Source organism: Diabrotica virgifera, chromosome 3 (genome assembly GCF_917563875.1).
Source record: "Diabrotica virgifera virgifera chromosome 3, PGI_DIABVI_V3a".
In the NCBI taxonomy this organism is placed as follows: domain Eukaryota; kingdom Metazoa; phylum Arthropoda; class Insecta; order Coleoptera; family Chrysomelidae; genus Diabrotica; species Diabrotica virgifera.
In genome coordinates this window covers 236,904,798-236,920,629 of record NC_065445.1, presented here as the reverse complement: position 1 = coordinate 236,920,629, position 15,832 = coordinate 236,904,798, and the positions used below count along the sequence as shown (strand labels likewise).

The 15,832-nt window shown below is 33.2% G+C and overlaps 1 protein-coding gene across 4 annotated transcripts in view; it reads left to right on the top strand.

Moving 5' to 3' along the window:
• The window catches only part of LOC114345791 (clavesin-2), an 80,421-nt gene that overhangs the window by 63,817 nt on the left and 772 nt on the right, over positions 1 to 15,832 (top strand). For all 4 annotated transcript variants that reach the window (XM_050645976.1, XM_050645974.1, XM_050645975.1 and 1 more), the window contains exons 4-6: positions 1,515 to 1,764; positions 8,560 to 8,670; positions 12,625 to 12,727. In XM_050645976.1, coding sequence (XP_050501933.1) covers positions 1,515 to 1,764; positions 8,560 to 8,670; positions 12,625 to 12,727 — 464 coding nt within the window. The remainder of the gene's footprint in view (positions 1 to 1,514; positions 1,765 to 8,559; positions 8,671 to 12,624; positions 12,728 to 15,832) is intronic.

Here is a 15,832-nt window from a genome sequence, read left to right as displayed (position 1 = left end):
ATATCTCTCACAATCTTTACATATTCGCCAGGGACTCCTTTCTTATTGAGTGCCCACCACAGAATCTCTCGAGGAACTCTATCATATGCTTTCTCAAGATCAATGAATACCATATGAGCGTTGGTCTCTTTATTCCTATATTTTTCCATCAGTTGCCTTACAATGAAAATTGCATCTGTTGTTGATCTGTCCTGCATAAAGCCAAATTGATTATCGGATATTTCAGTTTCTTCACGTATCCGTGTATCAATTACTCTCTCCCATATTTTCATGGTGTGGCTAAGTAGTTTTATAGCCCTGTAGTTTGTGCATTGTTGTATGTCTCCCTTGTTTTTGTAGACAGGTACTAATATACTGATTCTCCATTCGTCTGGCATTTGTCCAACTTCCATAATTCTATTAAATAGACCTGCTAGCCAACTTATTCCTGTCTCTCCCAATGCTCTCCATACTTCCCCAGGAATATCATCTGGTCCGAATGCTTTTCCTTTCTTTAATTTTTGAAGCGCTTGAGCCACTTCCTCGTTTGTTATTCTGGTAACCATTGCTGTTACTGTCTCCGTTAACTCCACAGGCTGTCTGTTAAATTCTTCATTTAATAAACTGTCAAAATACTTTCTCCATTTCTTTTTGACATCCTTTTCGTGAATTAGTATTTTATTATTTTCATCTCGGATACATCTAATCTGATTAAAATCTCTTGCTTTATTTGCTCTCTGTTTGGCTATTTTATATATCTTTGCTTCGCCTTCCCTGGTATCAAGTTGATCGTATAGGTTTGAATACGCTTCTGCTTTAGCTTTTGCTACTGCTACTTTCGCTTCCTTTTTGGCGACCATATAGTTTTGAAGATATATGTCCGATCTGGTTTCTTGCCACTTTTTATATAATTTTCTTTTCTCTTTTATTTTTCCCTGTACTTCATTTGACCACCACCAAGTCTCTTTATCCTCAAACTTCTTTCCTGATCAAATTTAGAGGAAGTTTGGAAAGGATCATTCATTACGATCTATTATTTCGTAGATACTTCATTTATAAATCAAGACATGGTCTAAATGAAGCAAACTAAAGAATAAGAAATCGCAAAATAAAAATAGCTCTCCCCTTTGTGTACAGTTTTTGATAAAATATTTCGACACACGTTTTTACGAAAATTGTATTTTCGTAAAATTGTTTTTACTAAAGGAATATCGATAGGAAAAAAATAATATGTTATTAGCTGGTGATTGATGAGTTTCGATTGGAAAATAGATTGATTATGAGCAACCGGCTATTCGTGGAGGAATATTTGACTTTTCCTGCTTGAAATATTAGATGTACATTATGGTAGAAATAAAAAGTCAAAACCAATTTTTTTGTCAATAATTATATTAATGTATCTCATTGTATTATGTCCAATTCTTAGAGCCTTCATATTAGATATAAAAGAGACTATCATGCAAATTGGCGTTATCGATTGTATTTATTTGTTGGTATGGATAATTGAGTCAACAAAATCTTTTGTATTATTGTAGATATTTCTTTCCTTTGCCCAAAAGAACTGAAGAAGGTTCAAGAGTTACGGTCTGCAAACTAATGGACACCTGCACCGACAACTTCGATTTTTACAAGTATATGGCTTATGGTTGCAGCAATATGGAAGTGCGATTTCAGGAGGATGTGTTATATGACGAAATTATTGTTATCGATTTAGAAAACGTGAAAATGGGACATATTTTTAAATCGTCGCCTTTCCATTTGAAGAAAATGCTGACAATAGTCGAGGTAAGTAAAGTATTTGAAATACGGAGACATTTTGTTAGACCACAGTAGTCAGTAAGCTCTTGGCTATAAAAGATGGATAGGCAGCGATGGAGCGGTAAGGTAGCCACCCGAGTCACCAGATTTCAATGCAATCGACTTATTTCTTTGAGGTTATGTTATGAATAAACTGAATAAAACACCTCCAACAACAAGGGTTTATATAAAAGACAAAATGGCAGCCATAGGAAGTGAATGCCATTTATACATGGTGTCCAGAAACTCTCCCGACAAACGAAGACTAGAGATTCTTCAGATAATTTTAAGACACTTTAAGGGGGAAGTCTACTGTGACAAGGGAAAAACAGGCCGATTTTCCGGATTTTTTTCTAACAATATATTACTCGTACATTAAATTAAATTAAACCTTTATCTTTACTATATATTCAAGTATTTGCAAAAAAAATTTCAAGTCAAAAATTTCATGAAATCCCACGTCTGGGTGATCTGAAACAAAAAAACAAAATGTGGTTATCATCTACGTAGTATTGGCTCTCGTCTGACGGAGGATTTTGTCGATAAAAAATTTTGGCGCCGAAAAAAAAATTCTTGGCGCCCAAATTTGATGTTAGTATTGTTTATAACAATTAAACAAAAAACGATATCAAAAAAATCCTCCGTCAGACGAGAGTCAATACTATGTAGATGATAACCATATTTTGTTTTTTGTTTCAGATCACCCAGACGTGAGATTTCATGTACACCGATTTTCCGGATTTTTTTTTGATTTTCAAGTATTTGTAAAAAAATTTCAAGTCTAAATATTCAAAATGGCCGTCGTGGCACTCCTTCAAGCGCAGGTCCGTTTTTTTTTAGGTGCTCAAACGGTGTACATGAAATCTCACGTCTGGGTGATCTGAAACAAAAAACAAAATAGGGTTATCATCTACATATTATTGACTCTCGTCTGACGGAGGATTTTTTTGATATCTATTTTTGTTTAATTGTTATAAACAATACTAACATCAAATTTGGGCACAAAAATAGAAAAAAAATTCAAGAATTTTTTTTTCGGCGCCAAAATTTTTAATCGACAAAATCCTCCGTCAGACGAGAGCCAATACTATGTAGGTGATAACCATGTTTTGTTTTTTTTGTTTCAGCTCACCCAGACGTGAGATTTCATGTACACCGTTTGGGCACCTAAAAAAACGGACCTGCGCTTGAAGGAGTGCCACGACGGTCATTTTGAATATTTCGACTTGAAATTTTTTTTGCAAATACTTGAATATATAATAAAGATGACGGTTTAATTTAATTTAATGTACAATTCACATTTTGTTAGAAAACAAATCCGGAAAATCGGCCTGTTTATTCCCTTGTCACAGTAGACTTCCCGCTTAACTGAATTTACTTAGTAGACCAGGGCGCATCTGTAAAAATTTTAGTACATTTGGACGTTGAGAGGTGACTCAAATTTTTTTGCAGAAATTTCTTAAAAATAAATCAAATAATAATATTTGAGCTATCCTCCCTCTCAAAAATGTCCGGAACATTGTTTAAATAATTAAAATGTCAAAAAATTAAAGAAAAATTCGATTTTTTTCTTGGTTTTTTTATTATAACTTTAAAAGTATTCATTTCCGAAAAAAGTTGTACTGACATAAAAGTTGCGTAATTAAATTTTCTACAATGTAGAATTGGTTAAATATTTAAGAAATAGTCACCCTTGTTGCAAAATTGCAATAATTGTGAAAAAAACATACAAAAACAAGTATTCGCATTTTACGTTTCTCAACCATTTATGCTACACTTAGGACCTTTATATTTCACCCTAAAAACTTTATGATACAGTAAAACAATACTGTAAATTTCATTAATATCAGTTCAATAGATTTTGCAAAATAAATTTTGCAATCCAGCTTTCGTAAAAAAAATTCATTTTTTCAAAATGTTGCAGGACTGAAAATAAAGCAGATAGCAAGTTGAAATTTTTTTTGCATATAATAGTGTACTGTACCTTTCATTTCCAATTTTGCAAAATTAAAATCGATTAACACCACGGCGTCAGGAGTTTTTTTAAAATAAACATTAATTATTGGTACTACGCGCAGGACCGCGGATAGTTTGCTCTGATTGGGCATTCCAATGACCTTTGATTATGATTGATAAATTTTAATTTTTGTGACATTTCGATATAAATAAATGAATTTGTTTATTGCAAAATAAAAACACATACTCTATCTTTTGAAATAACACTTTTATTAGCAAAAACTTTCTTTGTTCATATATTTTAACTTAAATAATAAAAGTTTATTATTTTTAAACACATGCAATTGTTTAAACAATATTTCACAAACAATTATAAAATTAGTTTGATTTTTGTGGAATTAAAAAATTAAAATACAACAAAATATAGAGTGAGAAAATAATATATTAGATAAAGATTGGAAGAAATTTTGGTGGAAATCAACCTGTGTTAATCGAACACCGCTGTCCTGCGCGTAGCACCAAAAATTATTGTTTATTTCAAAAATTTTCTGACGCCGTGGTAACTAATCGATTTTAATTTTGGAAATTGCAAATGTAAGGTACGGTACACTTCTATAAGCAAAAAAATTTCAACTTGCTGTCTGCTTTATTTTCAGTCCTGTAATATTTTGAAAAAATGAATTCTTTTTGCGAAAGCTGTATTGCAAAATTTATTTTGCAAAATCTATTGAACCGATCTTAATGAAATTTACAGTATTATTTTATTGTATCATAAAGTTTTTTTGGATGAAATATGAAGGTCCTAAGTGTAGCATAAATGGTTGAAAAACGTAAAATGCGAATACTTGTTTTTGTATGGTTTTTTCGCAATTATTGCTATTTTGCAACTAGGGTGACTATTTTTAAAATTTTTACCAATTTTATGTTGTATAAAATTGGATTATGCAACTTTTATGTTAGAACAACTTTTCTCGGAAATGGATACTTTTAAAGTTATAATCAAAAAACGAAGAAAAAAATCGAATTTTTCCTTCAATACTTGAAATTTTGATTATTTAAACAATGTTCCGGACCGTTTTGAGAAGGAGGATAACTCAAATATTATTATTTGATTTATTTTCAAGCAATTTCTGCAAAAAAATTTGAGTCACCTCTCAACGTCCATCTCAAAACAGATGCGCCCTGGACTATAGCCCGAAAATGCTTCCAAAGAGAGAGAGCTCCTTGAAGATGGCGTCTTGAAATTAGTTTTCCTTAAATACCTCCAGAACGCTTCTATTTAGAGAAACTAAAACTGGTACACTTATTTATATTCGAAAGGTAAATCAACTACATCAAGTACGAATTTCTAGTACCGGTCATGGGCGCCCTTTCTGGGTAGGTAAACGGTTATATTACCGCATAACTTTTTGTTTTTAATTTTTAAGCATTTTTTACACTTGATGATTAAATTATGAGGTATTCTATTACTAAAAGTTACTCTTGCTTTAAGTCGGTAAAATAAACCCTCTTTTTTTTTAAATTTCAAATTTTTTCATTAACGAAAAATTTTTAAATCGATTTTTCTAGAAAACGGTACATCCTACCGCCTTAAAGCAAGAGTATCTTTTATTACTACAATTCCTCACACTTTAATAATCCAGTATCAAAAATGCTTAGAAGTTGAAGACAAAAAAGTTATGCGATAAAATACCAGTTGTCCAACCCAAAACGTGCGCTTATATCGGTACTAGAAGTTCTTAATTGATGGAATCGATTTACCTCTGGAAGATAAATAAGCGTACCAGTTTTCGTTTTTCTAAATAACAGTGTTCTGAAAATATTTAAGAAAAACTAATTCCAAGACACCATCTTCAAAGAGCTCCAGCTCCCTCAGGAAGCATTATCAGACTAGGTGGATTTGGTTAAATTGTGTTAAAATTATCTGAGGAATCTCCGGTCTTCGTTTCTCGGGAGGACGTTTTTTATTTTTGAACTTTGATACTTTCCTCGTTCCTGTCTTTAACTTTCGTTTTAGAACTTTTATGCTTTTAAAACAATTTGAAGTTGTAGATCTAAAGATCTAAAAACGTCTACTGGAACCAAGTTCTTATAACAACCCGAATTCGTGCCATATAAAATTTGCAAGGCAAATGAACGATACATAAGAAGAAGACTAGGGGAAATCTAAGATTGCATTCCACGACCCCTTTACTTATCTAGGTAAAATTTCATCGGATCTTGGTTCCCTGTACACAGATAGCAGTAAAACTAATAGGAAATGAAAGACAGTTAAACTTCATTGTGTTTCACAGGTAGATCATCACCCTCTTATATACGTTTAAGTCTTTTGAGCTCTTCAGATAGGCCCATGGTTTGCTCTGAACCAAAAAGGAAACGAACTGTCTCACTAAGCAAAATTATAAACAATTATTTGCTTTTAAACGTTCTTGTCTTGCAGTACCGTCTCCTATCGGAGGTTGGCTGCCATCACATCAATCTTAACTTTGTTGGCTGCAGCTCTAAGCAACTGTATTGAACTGCACCCACACCACTCCATTAACCTATCAAGAACGGAGTTTTAATTTTTTTTTAAAATAGAATAATTTTAAACAAATTATTAAGTAAATTATTAGTAATGCTTAAAACAACAAGAAATTATTATGTTTGTTATCTATTTTTCTCAAAATAGTATGTTGCCATATGGCAAAGCTAGTCTCCTGTAGGATCAAAAAATAAGCACATGCTAAAAAACATGAATTGTTTTTAGTTAGTTAAAAAAGTGAATATTAAGTTGAAATCGTGTGTGAAAATTAACGTTGCTATTTATACATACTCCAACTTTCCATTTAGTACACATTTTGCACATGATGGATTTACAGTTTTCAGCTGCACATCTCTTTTTTTTTTCTATCAGGGGTGTTTGTTAAGAAATGTCCTATATTGTCAAAAACGCACGTCACCGGAAACTCTGCTAATGGATCTACTGGAAATACTTAAACTGGCGACCCCTTGGTTTGCCGGATTCTGTACCTATGACAAATGTTTTCATAATATCTCGCTTGAGCTAAAGCTGCGTCATAGTACCCCTTTTTTCTTTTTAAATTCCAACTGTTTTGCGCTGAACAGTCAATTAGCCAAGTAAAAAAGCACCATCAACGTTTCTTTTACGGATTCCTATACGATATCTGGATATGTTTTGGTTCATAAGATCAGTGCCTTCCATTGCAGAATTATATTTCGCAATAAATTGAGGTTTGCCTATGTGTACGTTCTTTTTATCGACCTGGGAATAGCGTTTTATTTCATTCACAGGTAAAACCCCATATGAGGTTGATGCGACGGTCACTATGGTGTTATCAGCCCACATTTGGGTTACACCTTCCACAACCCAAGTAGGTTGTGGAAAAGGTTTGCTTGTTGCTTCAATATCGCCACGAACTCAAATGACTTTTGTCAAATCAATTTTTAAATATTCTTCATCCCCAACACTTTCAAAATCTATTTCCTCAAATGGACCATCTTTGCTCCCCAGTCGCTCTTCTTCTGTGTTAGAAAGAACAACCTCGGCCTGTGAGCGAAGTTGATCTTTTGACAAATTATCGACCACCGTCCATTACCATCTTCCTCGCCTGAGTCTTCAGCTGCCAGCTCACCCTCTGTAGGCTCAATGTAGATTTCGACCATTTCTATGTCATCATCGTAAGTAATTTGTAATGCCTCTTCAAGTGTTAAGCCGTTTAAAAAAAAACAGTATATTATAAAAGTCGGTAATAGCGCGTCCTAGCGTTGCCGTATGGCAACACTCGTATTTGGGATATAATATAACAAATAAAAACTAAAAGAATTGGTCTCACAATATTGAGTATTTTAAACACGTTATTTTGACTTTTTATTTGATTATTATCAAACACGTATACGAATTTTTAGTATTATTATTTTACTTACGCAAATCTGACGTCCATCTTGAAGTAACAATTTCACAAATGCTCTCACAAACAACTGATTTGACAAATTAATTTTCGTTTTAGTGGCACCCTAAATTAGACAAACAATCTAATAACGTTAACATAATAACTAGTAGCACAATCTCTGTTTTTCGGTCTCAACTTTTCGTGTAAGAATTAGTATTTTAAACAGTGTTTTGCGTTGCCATATGGCAACGCCAGTCTCTGATGGGTTAAATTTCAAAACCAGGAAATCCTCCTACGTCCCACATTTCTCTTTCCCGAGATTTTTCCTTGACGTTGTAGGTTCTAATTAAAACAATTCTATGTTTAAGATCCAAAAATCTAAAGACTTTTACTAGAACCAACCGACAACCAAAATGTGTCTTCTAAAATTTGTAAGGCAAACGAACGATAAATAAGAAGAATACTAGAGGAAATGTTAGATTACATTTTATGCTTTTGTTTTGTCCTATGGAATTAATTTACCTTCATTAATTTTGTTGAAAGACAAAGTATAATTTTCACTTTCCTAATCTTTAACCTACTTACCTTTTTTTCAAATTTTTCCTGTGGATCGTTTTAAAATAACACGGCGATACCAAACTTTTAACAGGGCTGTATACTCTTTATAAACTTTGCAGCTTATTCTTTGATTCAACTTTGATTAAAGCCTCATCCCTTTATTAAACATTTTGTTCACTCTCCAAAAGTATTTGTAATCGAACTTTTCCTTTGAAGGGGCAGATTGAAATTTTTTAATTTCGGTTGGTGTTTTGGGAACGTTTGTTTTGTGTACTTTTGAATATAGAACTTGAAGGAAGATTAGGAGTAGCGATTAATTTTAGAAACTTATATTGAGGGTGTTTTAGTAAAATTAAAATTAATTTCTGTTTTACAGAAAGTTTATTCCAATAAGCTGAAAAAGATACACATGGTCAACTGTCCTACATTTGCCGTTAACACGATTAATGCACTCAAACAACTGATCAAGCCCAAATTGGCCAGCCGGGTAAGTTGTGTTCTTGTACAGTGCGGTGGAATAAGTGTTGCCCCCCACTGTTAACTTGTTTATTTTAAGAATATAAGCAAAACGATCGGACAGGTCGATTTTTAAACTAACCATAGTATATTATAGCATCAACGTTTCGAACTTTACGCCATCCCTCTTCAGGTGACAGCCATAATTTTGATTTCTTTAAATAGGAAAGTACATCATGTGACACCTCGTTTAAAAGCTCTTAAAATACTAAGATCAAAAATGTATAATACTTTAATCCTGTTTGAGAGCGTAGGCGTAAAATTTCGGTCGAATTCTTTCTAAATGCAATCATTTTTTGCGAATCATGAAAAAACTAATAAATATTTTTGAAAAATTTAAACGCAGAATGAAATATTACAGTATTCTCGATGGTCCAAAGTCCCTGAGAACTCCTATAATGTTTATTTTAATAAGTCACAGTGGTGGAAAAAAGAGAAAATTTAGTGTGATTTTTAATTTCACACATTATATCATTCAAAAGAAACTTTTTGTTTATTCTAAGAGACTGAGCCCTCGGTAATAATCTAATCTTTCATTCTGCGTTTAAATTTTTCAAAAATACTTATTAGTTTTCTCAAAATTCGAAAAAAATAAATGCGTTTAAAAAGAGTTCGACCGAAATTTTGGGCCTGCGATCTCAAAAAGGATTAAAGTATTATACATTTTTGAAATCAGTATTTTAAAAGCTGTTAAATGAGGTGTCACATGATGTACTTTACCATTTAAAAAATCAAAGTTATGCCTGTCACCTGAAGACGGATCGCGTAAAGTTCGAAACGTTGATGCTATGATATACTATGATTAGTTTAAAAATCGACCTGTCCGAGCGTTTTGCTTATGTTCTTAAAATAAACAAGTTAACAGGGAGGGGCAACACTTATTCCACCGCACTGTATATATTTTTGAATGTACTACATAATATGATAATTAGTAATAGTTCCCCTTTGTACTTTTTATATGCCTTCTACTTAAGGTACCTAATTCTTTCGAAGGCTGGCGAGCACCATGATTATTTGGACTTTATGCACTGCTGCTTTAATATTTGGTTACAAGAGTAATTAAACCACTCTCTGAAATGGTTGTTTTGGCTGCGCTATGAAATTACTCACCTTCAAGGGCTAAGTTTTATCTGCTTGATATTCTTCAGAAGATTCAGTAGATTACATGAAGAGTAGTACCTCTCCATTTATTATATGATTATTGGTCCGCCGTCTGCTTCTTCTTCGGATATTTTTGGACCAAGTCTTTTATCTTTAAATACTATTTTGCATATCTCTATTTCTGTTTATATTCTTTTAATGTTCGTATTTTTATTTCGTTATAATATGCTGCTATCTGCTCGTTATCGTCAATTAGTTTATTTTCATGCCGCCCCTGTAGCCTACGGTGATTTCTCTAATCTTCTTCTTCTTCGTCTAGCCATTCACGTCCACATCTGAACATAAGCCTCTTCAAGTTTTCCTTTCCATTGTTTTTTGTTTTACGCTACTTGTAGCAAACTTTTTCCGGCAGTTCGTTTCAGATCATCTGTCCATCTCATAGGAGGTCTGCCTCTCCGTCTTTTGTGTTGGTATGGTCTCCAGGTTAGAATTGTTCTGCGCCATTTGTTTAGATCACTCCTAGCTATATGTCCAGCGTATTCTCATTTCAATTTTAATGATATTTGTACCACATCGGTGACTTCGGTTTTCTGTCTTATCCATGTGTTTGTTTTCCTGTCCTTAAGTGGTATGCCAAGCATTGCTCTTTCCATCGCGTTTTGAGTGACTCTGAGTATGTTCATATTATTTTTTGTAATTGTCCATGTTTGGGTCGCATATGTTAATATCGGAATAATGCATGTATTAAAAACTTTAGATCTAAGATGTACATTATCTCTTATTATGTATATATTTTAAACTTCTTCTTCTTCTTTTTATATAGGCATTACTGTGTCTGTTTTTCAATGCGCCTCCAGTAAGTTGTCATTCCATCTTTTTCGTGGTCTTCACACTGATCGTCTTCCTATTGGAGAACCGTCTCTCGCCGTCCTTACTACTCTATTTTTTGTCATTCGGCTTATGTGGTCGTTCCATTCGATACTCTTCTGCTTTTCACCCAGTTAGTAATGTTGTCCACCTTGAATCTCCTTCGTATATCTGCATTTCCAGCTCTATCCCACAGCATCTTACCATCGATTTTTCACAATGTTTTCACCTCTGCTTTTTCTAGCATTCTTTTTGTTCTTTCTGTATCAGGTGGTGTTTCCGCCGCGTATGTCATTATTGGTCTGATGACTGTTTTGTAAATTCTGCCTTTCACTTCTTTTCCGATGTTTTTATTTCTCCATATTGTTTCATTCAGCAACCTGCGGCTCTGTTTGCTTTATTCACCCGGTCTTTCACTTCTGTTTCGAGCTTTCCGTAGCTGCATAGTGTGCTGCCTAGATATTTAAACTCCATGACTTGTTCTATTATTTTACCCTCCAGCTCTAATTTACACCTTATAAGATCTGCTGTTATAACCATGCATTTCGTCTTTTTTGGGGAAATTAACATGTTAAATTTTCTAGCGGTTATACTAAATTCGTGCAGCATACGTTGTAAAGCATCTTCACTTTGAGAGATTAGTATTGCGTCGCGTCGTCTGCATAGCAGATTATTTTAAGTTGTTTTTCTCCCATTTGGTATCCTTTTTTGTTCTTACTTTTTTTTATTATTTCGTCCATGATCACGTTGAATAACAGAGGACTCAGAGAATCTCCCTGTCTTATCCCATTTCCAGCTTCAATTGGGTCAGTTAGTTCTTCATCTACTTTTACTTTTATTGTGTGGTTCTGGTAGATATTTTCGATCGTTTTAATTATTCCTAGAGGAACCTCTCTTGCGTACAATAAATGGATAACGTCCTTTAATTTGACCCTGTCAAATGCCTTCTTAAGGTCCACGAGACATAAGTATGCCGTTTTGTTGTATTCTAACGATTTTTCCTGAATCTGCCTCATTATAAATATAGCGTCGATGCATGATCTTCCCGACCTAAAACCTTGTTGTTCTTCTGCTAATGTTATAATTTTATTCAGTTTGTTTGTTATCACTTTGGTCGTTCAATTTAGTGTTGTGTTTAATAAATTAATTCCTCTGTATATATATTTTAAACGAGTAGTGTAATTATTGTAGATTTGTAATTTCACAGCATTTCTCATTCAACCCATTTGCCACTGCTTTCCTTATTTTCTTTTATTTTTATTTTCTTTATCTATTTTGGTTATACACCGTTTTAAGGATCCTTCCATTGACTTCATCTGTACCTACATATATTTAACATAACGTCTTTTAAGTTCTTCCTGAGAATTTTTACATTCTGACCTGTTGTGCCTATTTATTCTTTTAGACTTAACACATTCGTGGACAAGTGGACAGCTGGAATAACCAGGGGGGAGGATTAACGGTATTCCATACCCCAGAAACCATCAGATAATCGTAATTCCCCCTTAGGAGCATCCTGGTTACGCCGTTGTCATGGACAACGATTTCATATGCAGACAGTAATTTCCCTTTTTAAGTGTCTACATAGTCGTGTTCGCAAAAGGTTTAACTTAAATTCGTCAAAAACTGGATTGTAATCAGAAGCTATGTCAGAACCAGGATACGCCCTTGTGAATTTAATTGAATTCCTGTGTCTTCTTCCAATCGCAGTATGGTCTCTTTGGTTTCTTACTATTTTATCCTCTGTGTTATTAAGGTCTTTGTTACTGCCATTTCTTTATCTTGGACAAATTCGACCAACCTTTTTTCGACCAATTTTCTGTTGAATATACCCAAATGAAAATATAACCGGAAATGTCTTTTAATACCACAAGTGAAATATAAATCTCTAATCTACTATTATTACTAATCCTAATCAATTTATACCTTTAGATAAAAACACAAATATATTTTTTAGATATTCGTACACGAGGGCACAGAAACACTTTCTAACCATATTTCAGTGAAAGTTCTTCCTACAGACTATCAGGGATTGGAACTCTCCCTTCAAGAATTAAACGGTAAGTAAATACGTAGCAGATACAACAATAGTAAAAATTATGGCTATAATTTGTCAATCCGGATGATCTGAAATTTTAAAGTGATATAAACATATATCGTCTAGATAGGTGTTCCCATATCTTCAAATTTCCCTTTCCCTGGCTTTAATATTTTTTATGGGAATATCTTAAATAGCGTCGGAGATGTAGATCATCCCTGCAGTAAGACTGTTGTGGTCTTTAATTTGTTCGATTCTTAAACTCTTATAGCCGGTGTCAACTTTTACCTTGTTTACATCATAAAAGTTCTTTGATGCCTTCTTATCGTTATCCCGATTTACTTCATCGTTTTTCCCATTATTTGATTTCTGGAAATCGTGTCATACCAATACCCCTTTTTTAAATCGATGAATACCATGTGTACTGGTCTATATTTCTGGCCATTCTTTTCTCAAATCATTGTGGGAATGTATATGTGGTCTATGCAGGACTTTCCTGCAGTAAATCCGGCCTGATTTTATTTAAGATATAATTTTCAGTTTCGCTTTTAGTATTTTTCTTAAATTTCAACTTAATTGTTAAAACTTAATTAATTAAGCGCAATTATTAAAATAATTAATTTTTCTTTGGCATCTCGTAAATTTTTAAAAATAAAATATCTTACCGTCTTTACACAGGTTCTGCAAAACGATTTTTACTGTCATTTTTAATTTTTTTATAATTTCTAATTAACTCATCTACTAAGAGCTTCCATTTCGGCATTTTAAAACAAACTTGAAAATTAAAATATGTACTAAATTATTTATGTAATATAAAACAACTGACGCTACGACCGTTAATAGGCAAGTGACTGCTTATAAAATTAGATCGGGGATCCACAGGAATTCATCGAACGAATTGTTCAATAATTGAACAGTTAACCATGTAAATAAAGATTAGATTTGTGCAAAGATAAATGGACAGAATGTGAACTCAATAAGTCTAAATAATCAAAATTAGTTTCCTAACTATAACATGTTCATGTGGTACTCCTGCTAGGTGGCGCATTTTTATTTAGATTGCGTGTTTAAAATTCTTATTGAAAAAGAAAAAAATATATATTGTAATGTATCAGCCCTAACTATTCTGCTGATACACACACGTGCTCGAGACGTTACTGCTTTAAATAAAAGCCGGACATCTAACGGACTAGTTCTATTGTTGGATTGAAGTAACATACAAGAGGGAGATACAGGTTACAATTTCCTTAAGTTGTGCTCATTATGGAGAGCAATGGATTGTATCCTCGCTCCGACCCTTGCTCCCTGGTATTTATATTCGTTATATTCGTGAATTCTCACATCTAAAATAAATACATTATTTTAAATTCGAGAATTCACGAATATAAATACCAGGGAGCAAGGGTCGAAGCGAGGATACAATCCATTGCTCTCCATATTAAACAAACCCTTATACAGTTGAGTCGGCGGGTCTTTACCTGTGCGTCATTATTAAAGCATACGAAATAAGTCGATTATAAGTCGGAAATTAAAATTTACTAAACGCAATAGCAAGTGACTTATTCTCTTATGAAGGCCTATGATAGAGTACTCTTAAAAATACCGTTTAAAACGTTGACAAAGGCAGAACTAAATAATGCCTATGTCATCGCTATAGCAAACATGTACGTAAATGCAAAAACTGCCGTTAAAATTGAGAATAAAATATCAGACGCATTTCATGTCACAAAAGGCTTAAGATAAGGATGTTCTTTGTCCCCTTTATTCAAAACATATATTTAGGAAGCATTAACCAACTGGACGAGAAAATGCACAGGGATGGGAGTAGGACTTTGGATCCAGTACAAAAAAATCATTTTTTTGGCAGATGATCAAATGATTATTATTACAAACGATGGGAAAGGTATAAATTACATGAGTCGAAAGTTAACTGAAGAATACAAAAATTGGGAACTCGCAATCAACATAAACAAAACGGAATATCGTAGAAGATAGGAAGAAAAGGAGACCCACAACGCTCAATTAGAGATATTTATGTATAAAAAAAAATGCAAACAATTTAATCCTCCGTTACTCGCGCCAATTTTTTGTGATCGAATACTCGCGCACGGTGCAGAAGACCGGGTTTAAAAACATGGGTCAGCAATATTTGAAAAATTTTTTTTTTGCAAAATTGTGTACAATTATATTATTTAATGAATATATGATCATATGTTTTTGTAGATATGCATTTGTGTTAACATTATATTACTTTAACAAAAAGTAACTTTGTTCATCATCATCTTCATACGTTTCCTCGTCAGTCGATACTTACTCAAATAATTTTAATATTCTTTGCTTCTCCTACTCGTAATGCATATCTAAATATAAATAAACAAATACATAAACATTTAAAGTAAGAAAAAGATCTTAAATTACTTTACTAATTAAAACTTACTACTTTTAATTACTTTACTAATTAATAGGTGTTGTCTAATAATAAAAGTATAATAATATTTTTTACACTTCACGTGGACTTCACCCACAGTTGATTGATAACTGAAGAGGTATATGCAGCAGCAATTCAAAATCTCCACTACAATCAGAGTTATAGGAAGTTATTTAGAGAGCCGGTCTCATACACCAGTCTCATACAACAGGGTCAAAATGTTGTACAAACACTAAACTAATAATTATTTTGGTCTCCTAAAATTAGTTTACGAACAAAAATGACAATCCATAAGTCGGTTGTAGAACCAATTTTGACGTAAGAATCTAAATGTTGGCAAATAACGATGAGAGAGCGGAAAAAATTAGAAGTAGTTGAGATGAACTATCTAAGAAAAGCACGTCGGATATTCAGACTTGATCACATCCCAAAATGAAGAAATAGGAAGGAGAATAGGAACGATTTACAATACCGTAGATACAACAGAAGTCAATGAGCTCTTATAGTACGGTCGTGTAACGCGAATGAAAGATAAACGATGGCCAAAAAGGACTTAAACTTTGTTTTATGAAATTGAAGAACAAAAGGGAGACCAGCATTGGTATATATAGAAGGAATCAGAGGAATAGTGACAGATAGAGCCATAAAGAAGATTGGATATCGAACTGCGGAATGTCAGAGGCTGTAGGACCCCCATAG